The sequence below is a fragment of the Coffea arabica genome, chromosome 2e, assembly GCF_036785885.1.
Source record: "Coffea arabica cultivar ET-39 chromosome 2e, Coffea Arabica ET-39 HiFi, whole genome shotgun sequence".
Classification (NCBI taxonomy): Eukaryota; Viridiplantae; Streptophyta; class Magnoliopsida; order Gentianales; family Rubiaceae; genus Coffea; species Coffea arabica.
Window position 1 is genome coordinate 18,278,043 of NC_092313.1, and position 16,601 is coordinate 18,294,643.

Here is a 16,601-nt window from a genome sequence, read left to right on the forward strand (position 1 = left end):
AGCCCTTCACTGCAAGTTGGTTGCAACACTGTCATCAAGTTTAGCACGAGAAGCAGCTATTAGCTATGCTAGGAACCAGAATCAAATTACGAAACAAGAACAGTACAATTTTCATATTTCAGCATCTTGAGCAGTAGTGAGGTTGGGACACCCAAAAAGCAGCGGAAGAACAAGAAAACACGAAACTTTCTATGCAAACGACAATTCTATCTTCATTGCACTCCCAACTTTTCAAGCAATATTTTGCTATGAAGCCAAGAGTGCTTCAACTTTTGCAACGACATCTTCTTCATTCTTTGGACTAGGACTCCTATTGGCCTCGTCATAGAGATCATGTTTCCATTTCTCAACACGGCCTCTTGTTGTTGCACGATACCCCTGCCTTGCTGTGAATCGATCTCTTCCCCTGTAATTTCCAGTACGGTTGCCATACCTATCTCTAGATGAGAAGTGACTTCTCCACGCATCACCTTTGTTTGCCTCCCTGTCCCCAGCAAACCCTTGCTCAGGCCTGTCTGAATGACGTGAGGTGTAGCCTCCTCTCTCATCCCTTCTTGCACTCTCTGACACGGGATTCTCTTCAGGGTTTGGCTTCAAAAGCTCTTCCACTTCTTTGCCAGCCTTCCCAGAATCATCCTGATCCTTCTGTTCCCTGAATGACCTTTTCTTTGCAGGTTGTTTGGGATCTGCCTCCACTTGAAAGTACTTATCATGGCGCCAAGCATCATTGACTTCTCCATGAACTCTAGGTGCCCGATCATCTTTCTTCTGCACGTCACCAGTAGATATCCTGTTTCCCCTTTCACTCTGTTGCTCCTTTGAATCCCTCCACCATCCACGCTCTTTGCCAGAAAACAACAAGGAGTTCTTTCAAGTTCAGGAAAGCCAAGATTAAAGATGCATATTAAGTAGATCCACAAGTTGTTACTGATTCGCAGGTGAACATTAGTGGATATATTTTTCTTCATCTTTAATAATGTAACCAAAATATAAGCCAATTTATGGTGAAAACCCGGAAAAGGGGGATAAATACTGCTGAAGATTGCTAAGCACCCAGTTGATGCAATTGCATCTTGCATCAACTGTAAGACCATTAAAAAACTTGATAACCCAAGTCCCTTATCTTGAATGTACAAGACCAAATAAATAAACAAGCAATAAAGACTGAACACCAGGATATAAGAAGAGCGTGAAGCCAGAAGGCTCCCATCAAAAGAACTACAGTGCAAGTCATATTTACATTTGCACGTAGACAGGGAGTCATTATCATATAATAAAGGACAGCTTGATGTCAGATTCTATTTATTGAATCAGTTTTAAGGGCAGGTTCAACAATAAATAATAATTAACATATGCAGATAAAGTTCAGAACAATGTACATGAAAATCCAAAGTAGAATGATGCCTAGTCTCATCCTCCTGAATGCAAGAAACAAGACGATTCAGATAATCAAAGAAATTCACTTAAGGAAAGATTGAACTTACCTGTAGCTGCTCTCCGACCAAAACTTCTACCAACTTGCCCGGCATTACCACGGTCATCGTGCTGTTATAAGACATGCACAGGCAAGCCTAACATTGTTATACATATGGAGCTACTTCAAGTCACCAGGCTGAAAGAGTATCCCCATATATCAGCCCAAATATAGACATTTAAAGGACCAAGTAACAATCATATGCTAGAGATACATTTTGGGCTTCAAGCAGTCAAACATTCAGATGCATATAATTGTGTAGGAGATATAATCACAAACTAAACTAGGACACAAGCTCAGGTGGAAGCAAAGTATGAACACAACTGGCAATCTATACTGTCAAAACTATGTGGTAATGTTAAAAAACAATCTATGCTTCTTTGGTCTACCCTGTCTACCAGTTTTAACTGAGGAAGTAGTTAATACACATAGGCCTGTTCTGATTTGCTTTAGATTTTGCAAAATCTGATTATGGAAAGTAATTATAGAGAATTCAGAATCAGTAAGCTATCCTTTGGTGGATTATGGATTTTACCTTTTCTTTGGCTACTTAAAAATTTATAATCTAAATACAAAAGCAAACAAGAACATCCAAATAACTGATAATCCAAAATCTGAATCCATAATGAGCTAAAATGAGAGCAAGCCCATACACACACCACATGAACAGCATATTACAACACAATTACTAGTCAGCAAGCACCCATCAGCAACACAGTCACCGACCTATATCTAACAGGTGATAAATGCTAAGACTACCCCAAAAACAACTGGCCGATATAGAATTCTCAGCTATTGTGACAACAATAGCATGACAATCAATAAAGCCACCAAAATTGCGGCTGTTAGTTTGCACGATGTTTAATTATGGCAGATGGAGAAACAGTAAACCTGGGAATCCAAAAAATGCAAAAGAAACAAGATATCAGCTCCTCAACCAGTAAAGGAAAAAATCAATCAAAAAGCCACGGTAACTTGCGTAAGATGAGAGATTTATTACTAGACATGACACCTGAAAGTATGACCGTGACCGAGGTATATCCTTCGGATCCAAAGAAACCTTGGTTCCTTCATGATCTAAACTAGCTTTGTCAGATTTTTCTTTGCTCAAAGCTGCTCCTCCTACTTTAGAATCCTGTTCTGATGAGGCCTCAAGAGGTAAAGCATCCTGTAGACGACGACGGTGCTTTTGATCACGGTCCGAATGGTCTCGATTATCCAAATGACTATTGGCAGGTGGTCTTTCAGTTTCCGGTTTGCCATCCCTCCTAGATCTCTTGGGACTAGGAAAGACCAACAGGTAAAATAAGTTCTCTATCTGAGGTTATATGTGACTACTGGTGCTAATATCCAACTAGATAATTTATTCAATAATTGCGTGTCATTCACCTGGGAAATCTCAGCAAGTTAAATGCAATTGAAACAAATAGGCTAATGCAATGGAGTTCTAAAAAAATGTCAAGATCAAAACATGATTCAATCAAGCTCTGGAGAAGATAACTCTTTTAACGCAACTTCCTGTCGATGCCCTATATGAAACCTCAGAGTAGTAAGTTTTGATATCAATAAGTTTTATGGAATGTGCAAACAAACTAATTCGCCAGACGTGGAGACAAGCAGCAAGCTTTATAAAGTAGAATCTAGCTTTAAATATCAATTTTATCTCTCATTTGTTTATCTTTAATTCTGCTTCAACCATGGATTGACAGTATAATAGTCACTGCATAATGCCAAAGTATTATCAGTACAGATAAGTTCCAATAACATCTCCTCAAAAGAACTCCTTATAAAATATATTAGCCAAGGCTGCTAGTGGTCTGAAAGCTTGAAGTCAAAGTAGCCAACCTTCTATCCGTAAAATCAAACCAGAACAGTTTTCTTAACAACCCCCCCCCCCCCCCCCCCCCCCACAAAACAAATCCCAAAAAAAATAAATAATAAAAATAATAAAAAGAAACAAAACTTGGTTTACAGCAATTAAAATGTACAAGATGTAAATAATTATAAGCCGAAGCAAGGCGGGCGGGCTGAGATGAAGCTACATCCTGCTGCATTTCCCGAGATGATAAACACGAAGCTCCTCACTGTTACTTAAATTCTTCTATCTCCCAACGAATTCCCACCACGCACCCACAACAAAGAAAAAAAAAACAGAAAAGTTCTGCAAATTGCCCCACAAAATCCACCTTTCAATCACCAATCCTAGATCGCCATTCACCATTATCAAATCCCATCAAGAATAACCCCCAAACATTATTCTAAATACTCAAATTTCACCCCTCATACCCTTTTCAAATATTTTGCTCTAAAAAATGAATCTTGAGAGCTATAATAACATGCAAATTCATAATGCAAGAACTCATACCACACAAACATTTTTGGGTTAATCTGCAAAATGATGTCTGGTACAAATTGCAATGTACAATAAATAAAACAATGAAAACTCACAAAAGACAGAAGATCACGTGAGTATAGGCGGGAAAACATAACTACCTGGGTGGTTCTTCATCGAACCTGGAACGATGGCGCCTTGATTCCGAGTCCCGGCCCTCTCGACGAGACATGATTATTATGACCACCTCTTTTGCTCTCAGCTTCACCTAAGACAGACTAGGGCTACAAGGGTCGTACAGCGACCACAAATTAGTACTAGTATCTAATTACCTATCATTGCCTTGTCAGGAGAACTCGTTCAATAGTGACATGGGCTGTCAGAGGCAGCTTGAGCCCAATAAGATCTAAACTGTGTAGTACCATGGCCTGTTTCGTTAAGTGCTTGCTCTGGGCTTGACTTGCACTGATTGGATAGTCAGCACAATCTTGAACTGAGGAAAAAAAAAAAAGAATTACAAAAACTATAATCTCGAAAATTTGCTCAGGATTGATAAGAAGATTCACTAAATCAGGAAATAATGGGACCGCCAATTTTTTTTTTTTTGATAGAGGAAGGGACAATTTTTTTGTTTTTTAAATAAAAAAAGACAATGATAAATTGTTTATTGACGATAAAATTAAAGGTCGGTAGATTTAAAAAAAAAAAGAAAAAGAAATCTAGCAATGATAGATTGGCATAGCATGGATAACATAGCATCCCACTCTTATTAAAATAGGTTTTTAAATTATCTACATGTTTTTGTACATATTTATTCATTTTTTATTTTTGTATATTTGTACATATTTATTTATTTATTAACTTTTTTTTATCGTTTTTTCTTTTACCAAAGAAGCAATGGCTTTATGTAGACACCAAATCAAGCTTCAAGTTCAGTTCACAATTATCATCGAATTCGTTGGGTGCTTGCGCATAATGATTGTATTGTTCCTACAAAATTGAAACGTGGCTGAGTTAACAATCAGCATTCATCTATTCAGAAAAGTAGAAAACTCAACAGACGAGAATCTAAAATCTTGAATGCTCTTTTCATTTCCTGCACAAGAACCTGAATCAAAATGGGAACCACATAACAAGATGACAAAGATCTCAACCCTGGCCTGTTTCTCTATCCATTTAAAAGCATCGCATTTGTTATTAGGACTCTTTCGCATAAACCATCTTTTCATCCTCCTCCCAAAGCCAATCTCTGCTTCTACTGATCAAAACAACATCAAAGGCCAGCCTATTTTAATCTAAGATCTTAGGTTTGAATCTGGTGCACCATTTGATCATGAGCTCTTCAATATCAGCATCCATCCTGGTCCCAATTCCTCCCCACACCAACATGTCCGCTAAATCCCCAAAGGACGAACCAGTCACTTCGTACGCACTCCTGAACCCAATTCTCTTGTAAAACCTAACAAGCTGCAGCCAAAATTCAAGAATTCAAGTTCAGAGACAGCAAATCATCTAGATATATTCATTTGTAAAACCATTAAAATTCTTGAAAACAGCAGCTGTAACCTTGGAATGATATAAATCAGTGTCATTGATGGCAAGTAACTCAGCTTTCTTACAGCCACAATCGTATCCATATCTAATTGCAACTGCTCCAATATACAAACCAATCCCAAAAATAGATTTTTCCATCTCCAAGGTCTCCCTGCGCAGTTTGATGGAGTCCAAATGAAGAATCTTTCCTCCTAGCCACAGCCTCAACAGTCCTTCTGCCCTGCCAAGCTCATTGCCAGTTTTCAAGCTTTTAGCCGTTATTCTGAAAAAGGGTCCTAAACTTTGGAGGTGGAGGTCCAGATTTTGCCTTTTTGATGCTTCAATGATGTCAGCCATGGTTGGTAAAGCTGCGTCAGCAGTAGGGGCGGTGTTTACTCCATCAAGAAAATTGTCCTCTCTCTCAGTTTTGAGGAGGGAAGCTGAACGGAGTTTGGAGGAAACTGCTGCATTAGGAGATGAAGCGAATAAAGAAATGGAGTGGGTTCTCAAGGTGGGTGCTTCCAGATGAGGAATATAAGTCGAAAAATTCTTCATAGCGTGTGTTAAAACCATAGCTGCCAAAAATGGAAAACGAGAGGCAAAAGGATGTTGTGTCACCCGACCGGCGGGAGATTGGTGGAGTAACCACCATTACCCACTGAAACAAGCAGACGAAGATTTTGGGATGCTTTTAAACCACGTGGGCAGATATTAACCACCAACCGCTGAACCCAGACCGCACGATGATCCAACGTCGTTTTTCCCAACTTTCCGCCTCTAAATGTCTATTGATTATGCAATTTGCAACTCCGCTTCACTGTTTTCCATTTTCATGAAAATCTCAAAAACTCGTGATATGCTTTTGTAATCGGTGGCTTGCCTCCAAGATTCCAACCTTTCTTCTCTTCAATTTTCCCAGATGGATTCGTGACCTTGACGGATAATTATGAGGAGGAAACTGGCAAAAGAACGGAATGTGCATATCATAAATACCCCATTCAGTAATTATGAATAACGATTACATGGCTTACAAGATATGTACATACTGCATCTAATGATTGGTTTCTCTGGAACACTGTACACGACTGGATACATTTGGGCTGTGGCTTGTGGGAGAGGAGACATTTACCTCTTTTATGTGCGTGTATTGTAAAACCCCTCAACAGACTATTCTAATACAGCATCAGAAATTTTGACTCGTCTTTGCAAAGTAGACATCGATTGGAACATGTTTACCACCTGTTGGAGATGGTTTCTGCTTTTTCCTTGTCTTCCTGTCCTGGATAGTATGTTCTCTCTGGACCAACCTGGCACACATTGAACTCTTTAGAACAGAACTCCAGTAGGCACTGCAAAAAGCAGAACCTCAATATATTTAAAAATATATGAGACTGTCAATCATAGAAGCATCGAGCACAACAGTAAGGTTATAGTGTGTAATACTATACGGTCCACTTACAAAAGATTTAAGTAGGACAAAGAGATCATGGTACAAGTTAGAGAGCGGGGGACAACAAGCAGGGGTAAAGAAAACCAAACAAATTAAATAAGTCGTGCAAAAGTCACAGAGAGGAGAGAAACTTGATACCTCCGCTTAACCGTAAGGCTTATAACATTGTCTCCTGACTCCTCCTCTTGAAGCCTCTCAGCAAGATGGAAATCCGAATGCTCCTGCCTTTCCTCAACAAAACTTGGAGGCAGTTCCACCCCACATATTGAGCACTTGTAATCCTCCGCCCAGAAAAATGATACTCTCTGATGTGATGAAAACCCTGCATTAAGATCTTCATGGTGGATCCTGTTTTCTGATGTATGTCCACGGCTTCCATCAAACCCTCCAAGAAAAGGATCCCTTTTTACTGGAAGAGAATCTCCATTTGCAAATGGCTTAACTGATTTCCCTACTATACTAGGTTCATTATCCTGAGCAAGGATAAATCTTGTGAGGAAACATCATAGAAGATTAGCACTGCAAGGATGATACAGAAAGCGAAGCCAGGAAAGTTGCTCATCTTTTGATTTTTCAAGTTTTAACCAACAAATGAAGATTACTTTCTACATGGACTACAAAGGTGGTATATTAACTTTGCGATTCAGCACATAAGAGAATGAAGTCATGACCAGCAAATTGAATTTCTGAAGCTATAGTATACATTTTCTGTCACCTCATTGGTCGTAGGTTCAACATTGCTCCAAACTTCTTCAGTCTTCTGCCCCAGGATGCAGTTCCCAACAGGAACATTGGTCATTTGGTCATAACTGCTTGCATCCACTGATTCAGAACATCTCTCATGGCTGTCAATTGGAAAATCTCCATCTGTGTCAATAGAAAAAGCACTATCACTAATTTCCGAGCCCAACTGCATGCTGTCATTGATATTACTTCTGGAAGGACCTCCCGGAATGACATAGTTGGAAAGAGTTCTTTGTGTAGGATCAGAAGGAACATCATTTTTGTCATCACTGAACTGAGACATCCGGAGTCCTACAAAGAAGAAAAAGTAAATTCTTGTCAATCATCTTTAGATTATAACAAAGGCTCCATGAATGTACACATCTGCAGTATCCCTATAGGGTGGCATCATTACTACCAAGATGCTTTGCTGGAAGGAGGAAGTGAGGATGGAGTCACATAGATACCTAGTGAAGAATCTCATAATCACTTCATCTTGTTTAGAAAGTGAAGGTATATGGAAGTGCAAGAAGAGAGGAAACAAATTATAAGAAAATAAAGGGAGAATTCCTCACTTGGTATAACCATATGTAGTACTACCATGAAATTGTTTCCATACCTATCAGTCTCAAAGATACAGGGAGTTCGGCCTTCAATAGTTTTGAAGCATGCTTCAAAATATCCTCACTGGAGCTTATAAAATTTGGTAAAGTTACAGCACGCGTCCGGACCTGGGGTTGCAAATTTTCAGTCAAGTGAGACATTTGATTCCTTGAATAAACAGTGATGGACCACTAGTTATTACTTTAAGCAGTTTGGAGAGTAAAAAAACAAATCTTTTCAAGATGGCAGAGATATATAGACTGCATAAAACGACAGAAGCATTGCAAAAAAGGGGAAAAAAAAGAATTAGGGTGAAGACGTAAATAGGAAAGCAGCAACGATAGTCAGCTTCCAGCTTGTAGAAGGCTGGCTACTGCAACATTCTAATACAAGGCCCGAGCTTTTGACATTGCTGCAGAAGTACCTCAAAGGATGCAGTTTTCAACTTTAACGTCAATGTTTTTCCACTAATGCCCTCTTTTCTCATGTCAGCAGAAAGCATTTCAGCAAGATCCACTGCAATGACAAGTTGAGGAGTAGTTGAATGACGATCAAGTGATAAAAGGGTTTTGAAAAGAAAAGGCAGTGAAAGCAACAGGATAAGCATTAATTTCAAGGAACACAACGATAATGTACTAAAACCCCGGTTAACTTTCTAAAATCTACAAGTGAAAATAAAGTAATCTAGATGTCCAATAAAAAAAAGGAAAAAGCATTCTACCAAAACATGCAGCTAAAAGCAAATTGTGAGAAGGCAATTGCAGTCAGTTTTTAGGATTCATAATGTCTGTTAGCATCTAGAACATGTGGGGAGAGAGAGAGAGAGAGACAAGCAGTGTCCCTATGCAGGTCATCAATGCCTTGAAATGCACTCGAAATTCTTTAACTTCCATCAAGAGAATAAAATAGTGATAAATTGGTAGGCATAAAAGAGATAAAAATTTATAAATGTTCAAATCAATTCTTGATGTTTATGTATCAAACATCCAAGCATGTCCTGAAGCCCAGTCAATAAACGTTTCACAATATAGTCAAATAAGAAAAAAAATCCATGAAGTCAATGCACAAACATAAGCAGAGGATGCCAAAAAGCTAAGTGATATGGTCTTTGATTTAAGTTTCACCAGTCTGTAAACCTTCGTCTGATTAAATATTAGTTTCTGTCCACGCTAAGCTCCATTACAAAGAAAAATAATCGACAACAAATCCTCACTCACTTCCTACAGGATACACACCACTTAGATAGCATACCAAGAGAGAATTGAAAATCACATAAAACATTTACCTATTTTCTTGTGAAGCAATTCCTCATCACCAGTGGCAGAAAATGTCCTTTCATTGCTTATGCTTTTCCTAAACCTAATTTGAGGGGTATCGGTTCCCCCAAGTCCCAGAGCAACTGAGAAGAAAAAGTCTGCAATTAGGAGGCAAAAACATTAGTACATGTGAACTTGATGCAGAATGCTCAAGAAAAATCATAACATAAGCCAAAACAAGAACATGCCTGATGAAGAGCGGGAGAAAAGTGCACAGAGAAAACTACTCTTTTGCAGCATCTCCTCGCATGTTGTAATTCCAAAGACATTCTTTAAGATCTGTTCAGTTACCTTACCAATCCCCCCTATCTGCATATGACATTTGGGCAAATAAGATGGAGAATACAAAATTCAGAAAAGATATAACATTGCCAACTTGGGCAAAAATTTAACCCATCAATGCTGTGAGCAGCCAAAAAGAGAAAGGGAAATAGTGAATGCCGAATTTTACCTTTCTTATAGGAAGTGAAGAAATATATGTCATGACAGCCATGCGATCATTCTGTAGTACAAATTGACCATTTGGCTTGTTAATATCAGAGCAAACCTGGTGAAAAAGAAGGAACAAAGCAATATCACGATATTTATAAAGCAAATTTGACATAGAGAAAGGGAAAAGGAGATTTGAATCTGAGAACTTGGTAAAAGTAACTGTTTTCAATGCCTATTTATAGTGAAAGAGGCTAGAATTTTACGACTCCCTCCTTCCCAAGGATAAACTCAAAAAACAAACAACTTCTCTAAGCAAAAATCTACAATAAACTCTTTAGCAAACAACATGGAACTGTAGCTCACGTATAAGGTGCAATTGCCTATACAACCTCAAAGAATCAGTACAAGGAAAAAAGGGGAAGAAGAACTTCTTAAAGTGGAGCTTGGCAGATGCTTTGGCATTAAACCTTGCTGATATGTTGCTCAATTAAAAATCTAAAAGCTAATCATGATTCAAACAAACAAAATCAACCTCCAACAACGTATCCCCGAAGATCTTTGCACTATGCAAAAATTCTTCCACAAAACTGTTGTCTGAAGTGTATATAAACTGCTTACAACCTGCCAAAACCATATGCTCTAGAAGCTTGTATTACAAGTTTGCCAGGTTTAGTTTAAGAGCATGACAATCTAATCCCAGACTCGTAAAAGTTATAGCAGATGAATGTGCAAATTATGTGTGAACATGTAATATGCAGATTAATCTCTCGTGATTTGCTTTCTTAAGTCCAGAACACCTTAGCAAGTAAGCGATTTGGTGCAACTCCAGCACTACAAGTAAGGCCCGTCTCATTGTAGACATTCTTCCTGAGCTCCTCAGCCACCTTACAAAAGCACAACAAAAGAGAAAAAGTTAATAATCAAACTAAAGCATCTATATTGATGAAAGGAAGTGAAACCAAATGGCCAAGAGACAGCAAGGACAGAGCGCTTGAGAATATCAAGACACGCACTAACATACCTCTGCACCGGTTACGCCTCTTTCTTGGCAGACATTTGTTATATCCAGGTATGCCTCATCCAAACTTGCACCCAAAAAGGTGGGATCATATTCATAGAAAACTAAGGTCAAGAGGTGAATTTATAGGGTCAGCAGATAAAGATGAATGGTGCATCAATGAATCAAAGCCATCTTAAGGCCACAGTACCAGACCTTTTCTTGTTAATTCACTATAATGGGTATATTTCTTGAAGTCAACAGGAACAAAAATCAATTGAGGACACAATTTACGTGCTATAAATCCAGGCATAGCAGCTCGTACACCAAATTTCCTTGCCTGTTACGAGAAAACTAAACTCATCAAACCAAAAATTCTGATCAAAAATAGAATTCATGGTCCCAGATCAAATTACTGCCTAAATGAAAATAGCACAGCCAATCAAACCTCGTAATTGGCTGTCGAGATCATAGACATGCTACCAACAGCCATGGGCTTGCCTTGTAGTGCCGGATTACATAATGTCTCAACAGCAGCATAAAAAGCATCCATATCTACGTGCAGCCAAATCCTCGATAAATCACGATGCGCTTCCAGCTCTAAAATCTTCTTATCAGCAACCTGTACGTTGCCAAACAGGCACATTCTAAGTAACATCCACCTCTTCCCCCCCCCCCTCCCCCTCCCCCAATCCAAACACCCAAAAAAACAAAAAACAAAAAAAAAACACACTTTTGTTGCGTTTTCACTTTGAACATGATCAAGAGTTAATTGAAATTTGTTTCTAAAAGTTCAATCTTTTTACACGCTACCTTCTGATAGTGAGACAAATCAGCAGCAGTGAGCTTAGCGGAACGGGAGCGCATGTTTTCGATTTTCTGCATCATACAAGCCTCCTTTCTTTCCTCATTCTCAAAATATTTAGAACCTTTACTCATCTCGTAAACTATTCTCTGCACTCTTTCCTTATCCACCCCTTCCATACCTACAAATTTTAGCCCAAAATTCATGGCATGAGCACATTCACTACGAAATCAGTTGGGCACACATAGGTCCTTATATCATAAAATCCACACTTCAAAATTCAAATTGCATAAGAGAAAAAACTTTCAGAATTTAGAATCTGAAGTACCAATTTTTAAACCTCACGAAATTTTTTTTTTTTTTAAAAAAAAAAAGGAGCAATTGATGTAACAATAAATTGGAACCTGCTTTGGCGTTAGTGTAGACAGTGTGATAGGATTCCCATGGCTTAAGCTCAGAACAGCAGGCATCCGAGGCTGAGACCAGTGAGCTTTCGCTGCTCTTTGAGATTTCGGCCATTTAGAGAGAGAGAGAATGAGAGACGAAAATTGGTGGGGAAGGGACGGAAAGGAAGGGGAATGGCCGAAACCGCGAAAAAATGAACAAAACGGTGAAGTTTTAATTTTATTGGAACGTTTGGGCCTGGGCGCTGTCTCGCTGCCTTGTCGCTGTAGTTGGAAATATTAGAAGTCCGGTCCAAAACTGAAGCCCGTCATATGGCCCATTTTATATCGGCCTATCTTCTGCTTTTCATTACGCATCTATGAAAAATTTGCAGCGCGATGCTGCGGTCTTTCTCTCCCTTTAGTATAAGCATTTACGACAATCAACGGTGTTAATGGGCTTGTTTTGGATTGTAAATTTTTACAAATATATATATATATATTTTTTTTTTTGAACGTATTTTTTAATCACTTTTTTGTTTTATATATGGATTAATCTTTTCTACATTGACAGTGTATACACCATCAGTATTGGATGAATGATAACTATGCGAAACTTAAATTTGAAATTTAACTTTTATACACATATCATGAATCTAATAGTGATAATATATACACTATCAGTTTATATAAATGTTGGCATACACTAACTCAGTAAAAAGATAGTACATCAAAACATTACAAGCTTACACTAATCTTTGACAACATTTTCACCGACTAGATGCATAAATATATATATGTGTTACATTCTCGAACGCGTGTGAATATTATAGGGTCAGCAGAAAAAGATGACCGGTGCATCAATGAATCAAAGCCATATTAAGGCCACAGTACAGACTTTTCTTGTTAGTTCACTGTTATGGTATTTCTTTAAGTCATCAGGAACATAAAAGGACTTAATTTAGATACCATAAATCCAGGCAAAGCAGCCCATACACCAAATTTCCTTGCCTGTTACCAGAAAAATAGACTCACCAGACCAAAAACGGTGATCGAAAATAGAATCCTCGGGGCCAGATCAAATTACAACCTAAATCCAAACAGCACACCCAATCAAACCTCATTATTGCCTGTAGAGATCATAGACATGCTATCAACAGCCATAAGCTGGCCTTGTAGTGCCGGATTACATAATGAACTTTTGATGCGTTTTTACTTTGAACATGATCAAGAGTTAATTTAACTCTGTTCCTAAAAGTACCAATCTTTTTAAACTCTACCCTGTGACAGTGGGACAAATCAGCAGCACTGAGCTTAGTGCAACGGGCACGCATGTTTTCCATTTTCTGCTTCATACGAGCCTCCTTTGTTTCCTCATTCTCAAAATATTTGGAACCTTTACTCCATCTCGTAACTATTGCCCGCATTCTTTCCTTATCCACCCCTTCCATACCTTCAAATTTCAGCCCAAAATTCACACGCGTAGGTCCTTATCACAAAATTCCCACATCAAAATCTAAATTATATTATGAGACAACAAACTCCTGTTGTTAATAAAGGAATATTTCAAGAGATTTTGTCCCACATTGAAAAATCAAATAGACTTCTCATCATTTTATAATACTTTATTTTTTATTGGATTTGTATTAGATTGGTAACTAGTGTAACCTCGCGCGTATAAGAGGGAATTTAAGTTGGTCCGTTTCAGTACAAATTGATGAATTTGCATCCCCTGCATCGAGTTTACAGTGGAAACCTTCCTGACACTCCAGTGAGCTGACATTGCCAGTTCTAATTCTTCTTGTTTATAATAAGAAGAAAGCTTGTTTTAATCTTAGGAAAACATTTCAACCTCCTAAAATAATTTCTTAGAATAATGTTATTAAGCACTACTCAAGTTTCATTTTATTAACTTTAGTTAACATTGTTTTGGCTATTTTTCCTACGACTCTTAGGTTTTAGAATCCAAAGTATGAAGTTTTGAACCTCATGAAAATCAAAAGCAGCAATTGATCCAACAATAAATTGGAACCCGCGTTGGCGTCAGTATAGAAAGCGTGATAGGATGCCCAATGGCTTAAGCTGAGAAGATCGGTCATCCGAGACTGAGACCTCTGAGCTTTTGGTTCTCTTCGAAATTTCGGCCATTTTACAGAGAGACAGAGAGAATCTGAAACGAAAATTGGTTGGGAAGAGAAGGAAGGGGAAGGGCCAAAGCCGCGAAAAAACCAACAGAATTGAGCGGGTGTTAAATTTCGTAGAACATTTGGGCCTGTAGGAGTGTCTGAGCTTATTCTTGGTCTTGGTAGAACATTCTGAAGTCCATACAAGAAACTGAAGCCCATTGTGTGGCCCATTTTACATCCGCCTATCTTTCGCTTTTCATTTTAGCTTAACAGTTCCTAAAGATGTACGCTGCATTAAATAGCCAGTAAGAAAAATTTACAGCGTGATAGTAGTAATGTATATTTAGTAGTCCCACAGTCCTAGTTTAGTAGTCCCACGTCAGTTCTGGGAGAGGTTTGGATTGGATAGTTAAGTTCCTGGGTTGTCTTCAAGAGTTGCGGCTTTTGGAGGTTAATCTGAGATTAGATTTAATTATTTCAACAAAAGTCATTTACTGGAGTTGAAAAAAAATGATAATAATAATGTATATATATTTATTTCTGAAGCTGCAATATTCCTCTCTTTCTAGCAAAGGGATTTGCAACAATCGATCGTGTAAAAAATCTCAAACTACTATAACAGTTCTGCTCTTTACCTAAATCTGCATTTTGGTCAATTAATTACTACCTGTACAGTGGAAGATCCTTCTCCACTTATTTGTGATCCTTGTATGTGTAAAAAAAAAATTTTATTTCAATGATGAAGTGTGCATGGATGATAAGGAAAAATAAAACGAGCAAAAACTAAATTAAGAAGAACCATATGCCAACTTTACAAAGTTCACACAAAAGAGCACGTTTTATCTGTAATAAAACTAGAGGTAAAATTAACTTAACATTTGCATTATTGTAAAAGAACTAGAGCAAATGTATGTTTATCACCCGTAGTCCCAAGTAGATAAGAATTCTTCACAATGACTGTTATCTTCTTAATCAAAGATGAATCAGTATGCAGAAGCTCAAGGAACTCAAAAAAATTTTACACCTAAAATATGACGAGTATTCGTCCACAGTAAATTCTCGAAAATTGATTTTTTAAAGAAATTCATAAAGGATGGCAGTTTTCTAACCTTTTCTCAAAAGGTGAAAAATGTATTTGCTGAATGCAAATGCAATGAAGTGTTGTTAGAGCCAGATCGAATCGGTTGGTCCAACCATGAATTGACCTTTTTCTCGAATTGGTTAGTAGCACAAAATCGTTTTGGTCAAAAACCATTCAAACCATAAAAAATTAGGCAATACTAACCTGATTCGATTGCTTGATCCGGTTCACAAAATTTTTTTTCTTATTTTCTCCAAACATAATTTGAATTACCAAAATTGTAAAACTTTCATTCATTAATAGGAATAAGAAAATGCCACCCACTTTGTGTAAACACTTAAATCACTTGCTTTCCTAAATGATATCTAAATTAAGAAGTTTCCATCCCTATCATCTTATCAATTTCTCATCAATGATTCTAACTTGCATTATAAAGCGATATTCTCAACAAAAAAAAAATATCAAATTAGGTATGATTTGTTTTAATTTAGTTTTTCAAGTAGTTTTAGAAAATGGACATATTGTAAACATAAATTCACATTTTCATGCATAATTTTTAGGTGTATTTTCTATTTAAAGCGTAATATTTTTGGAACATTATGTATGATTGACTGAATGTAACCAAGAACTTTAATTTTAATATTTCTAAAACTTATAAAAATGTAAAATAATTTTGACATCATGGTGACGTCAACAAATTTATGAGAACGATTTAAATGATTCGATGAGTTGACTCCTGATCTAATAATTTAGCCGATTCACTATCCGATCAGAGTTTAACAACTCGAAAACTCCTTCTAACAACCACCTGAATTTGCGAATTTACTCTGTTGGTCCACCATCACAACCCTAGAAGGAAAAATTACCGCTTCTCATAATCAGGTAGCTGCCCTTTGGAAACCTCGAACAGCATAAAAACTTAAATCTCTGAAGGGAATGTAAGAAACGTTGAGCATAAAAACTCCGTCTTATGACTCGACAAAGCTGGCTTATGCCACCTTTCAATTTAAATGTAGTTAGTAAATTTGTAAACGAAGCTCTTATATTAACTGCGCATCAAAAGAAAAAATTTGCACATCAGAATTCAATATGCATATGTGTGAGTCCAAGCTTTCCCTATTTCCCAACAGCCCAACTCCATGCCCAACTCCTTTCTTAATTCTCAATTATTAATGTAAAACAACGTAATAAGCTCCTTATGGAAAAAATCTGAACGCTTTTGTACCAGATTAAAGGTAATATATTAATTTCAATAGGAGATTCTCTTGACAATATATAGTAAACTTTTTGAACTGTATAAAACTTTTCTGAACCTGTATATAGGTGGTTGTTAACCAAAATGGTAA

The 16,601-nt window shown here is 37.5% G+C and overlaps 2 protein-coding genes across 4 annotated transcripts; both read right to left on the reverse strand.

The window, feature by feature from the left end:
* Window positions 1–86: 86 nt before the first annotated feature.
* Window positions 87–4,148, reverse strand: LOC113731528 (uncharacterized). Its single transcript, XM_027256840.2, has 4 exons — window positions 3,968–4,148; window positions 2,487–2,757; window positions 1,485–1,545; window positions 87–842 (listed from the first exon to the last, which is right to left on the reverse strand). The coding sequence occupies exons 1-4, from the start codon at window positions 4,036–4,038 to the stop codon at window positions 247–249; spliced, it is 999 nt and encodes a 332-aa protein (XP_027112641.2). The 5' UTR covers window positions 4,039–4,148; the 3' UTR covers window positions 87–246.
* A 721-nt stretch (window positions 4,149–4,869) lies between these two features.
* On the reverse strand, window positions 4,870–12,262 carry LOC140036783 (DNA polymerase kappa-like). 3 transcript variants are annotated; one of them, XM_072079526.1, is made up of 16 exons: window positions 12,070–12,262; window positions 11,674–11,846; window positions 11,309–11,482; window positions 11,077–11,200; window positions 10,885–10,985; window positions 10,661–10,747; window positions 9,883–9,978; window positions 9,620–9,740; window positions 9,401–9,529; window positions 8,540–8,631; window positions 8,132–8,243; window positions 7,493–7,824; window positions 6,928–7,262; window positions 6,469–6,646; window positions 5,373–6,297; window positions 4,870–5,273 (listed from the first exon to the last, which is right to left on the reverse strand). In XM_072079526.1, the coding sequence occupies exons 1-14, from the start codon at window positions 12,182–12,184 to the stop codon at window positions 6,523–6,525; spliced, it is 2,115 nt and encodes a 704-aa protein (XP_071935627.1). In that variant the 5' UTR covers window positions 12,185–12,262; the 3' UTR covers window positions 4,870–5,273; window positions 5,373–6,297; window positions 6,469–6,522. The 3 variants fall into 3 exon arrangements, with proteins under 3 accessions (XP_071935627.1, XP_071935625.1, XP_071935626.1); XM_072079524.1 differs by having other exon boundaries at window positions 6,469–6,688; XM_072079525.1 differs by lacking the exon at window positions 12,070–12,262 and having other exon boundaries at window positions 6,469–6,688; window positions 11,362–11,482; window positions 11,674–11,812.
* Between the last annotated feature and the right edge of the window lie 4,339 nt (window positions 12,263–16,601).

Coding starts and splice junctions, on each gene's coding strand:
- LOC113731528 (XM_027256840.2), bottom strand. CDS start 4,038: ATGTCTCGTCGAGAGGGCCGGGACTCGGAATCAAGGCGCCATCGTTCC. Junction 2,758..3,967: donor TTCGATGAAGAACCACCCAG/GTAGTTATGTTT, acceptor GGTCTTTCCTAG/TCCCAAGAGATCTAGGAGGG. Junction 843..1,484: donor TGGTCGGAGAGCAGCTACAG/GTAAGTTCAATC, acceptor TTTCTGGCAAAG/AGCGTGGATGGTGGAGGGAT.
- LOC140036783 (XM_072079524.1), bottom strand. CDS start 12,184: ATGGCCGAAATCTCAAAGAGCAGCGAAAGCTCACTGGTCTCAGCCTCG. Junction 11,483..11,673: donor ATTTGTCTCACTATCAGAAG/GTAGCGTGTAAA, acceptor GGCAACGTACAG/GTTGCTGATAAGAAGATTTT. Junction 8,632..9,400: donor ATTGCTTCACAAGAAAATAG/GTAAATGTTTTA, acceptor TTGTCATTGCAG/TGGATCTTGCTGAAATGCTT.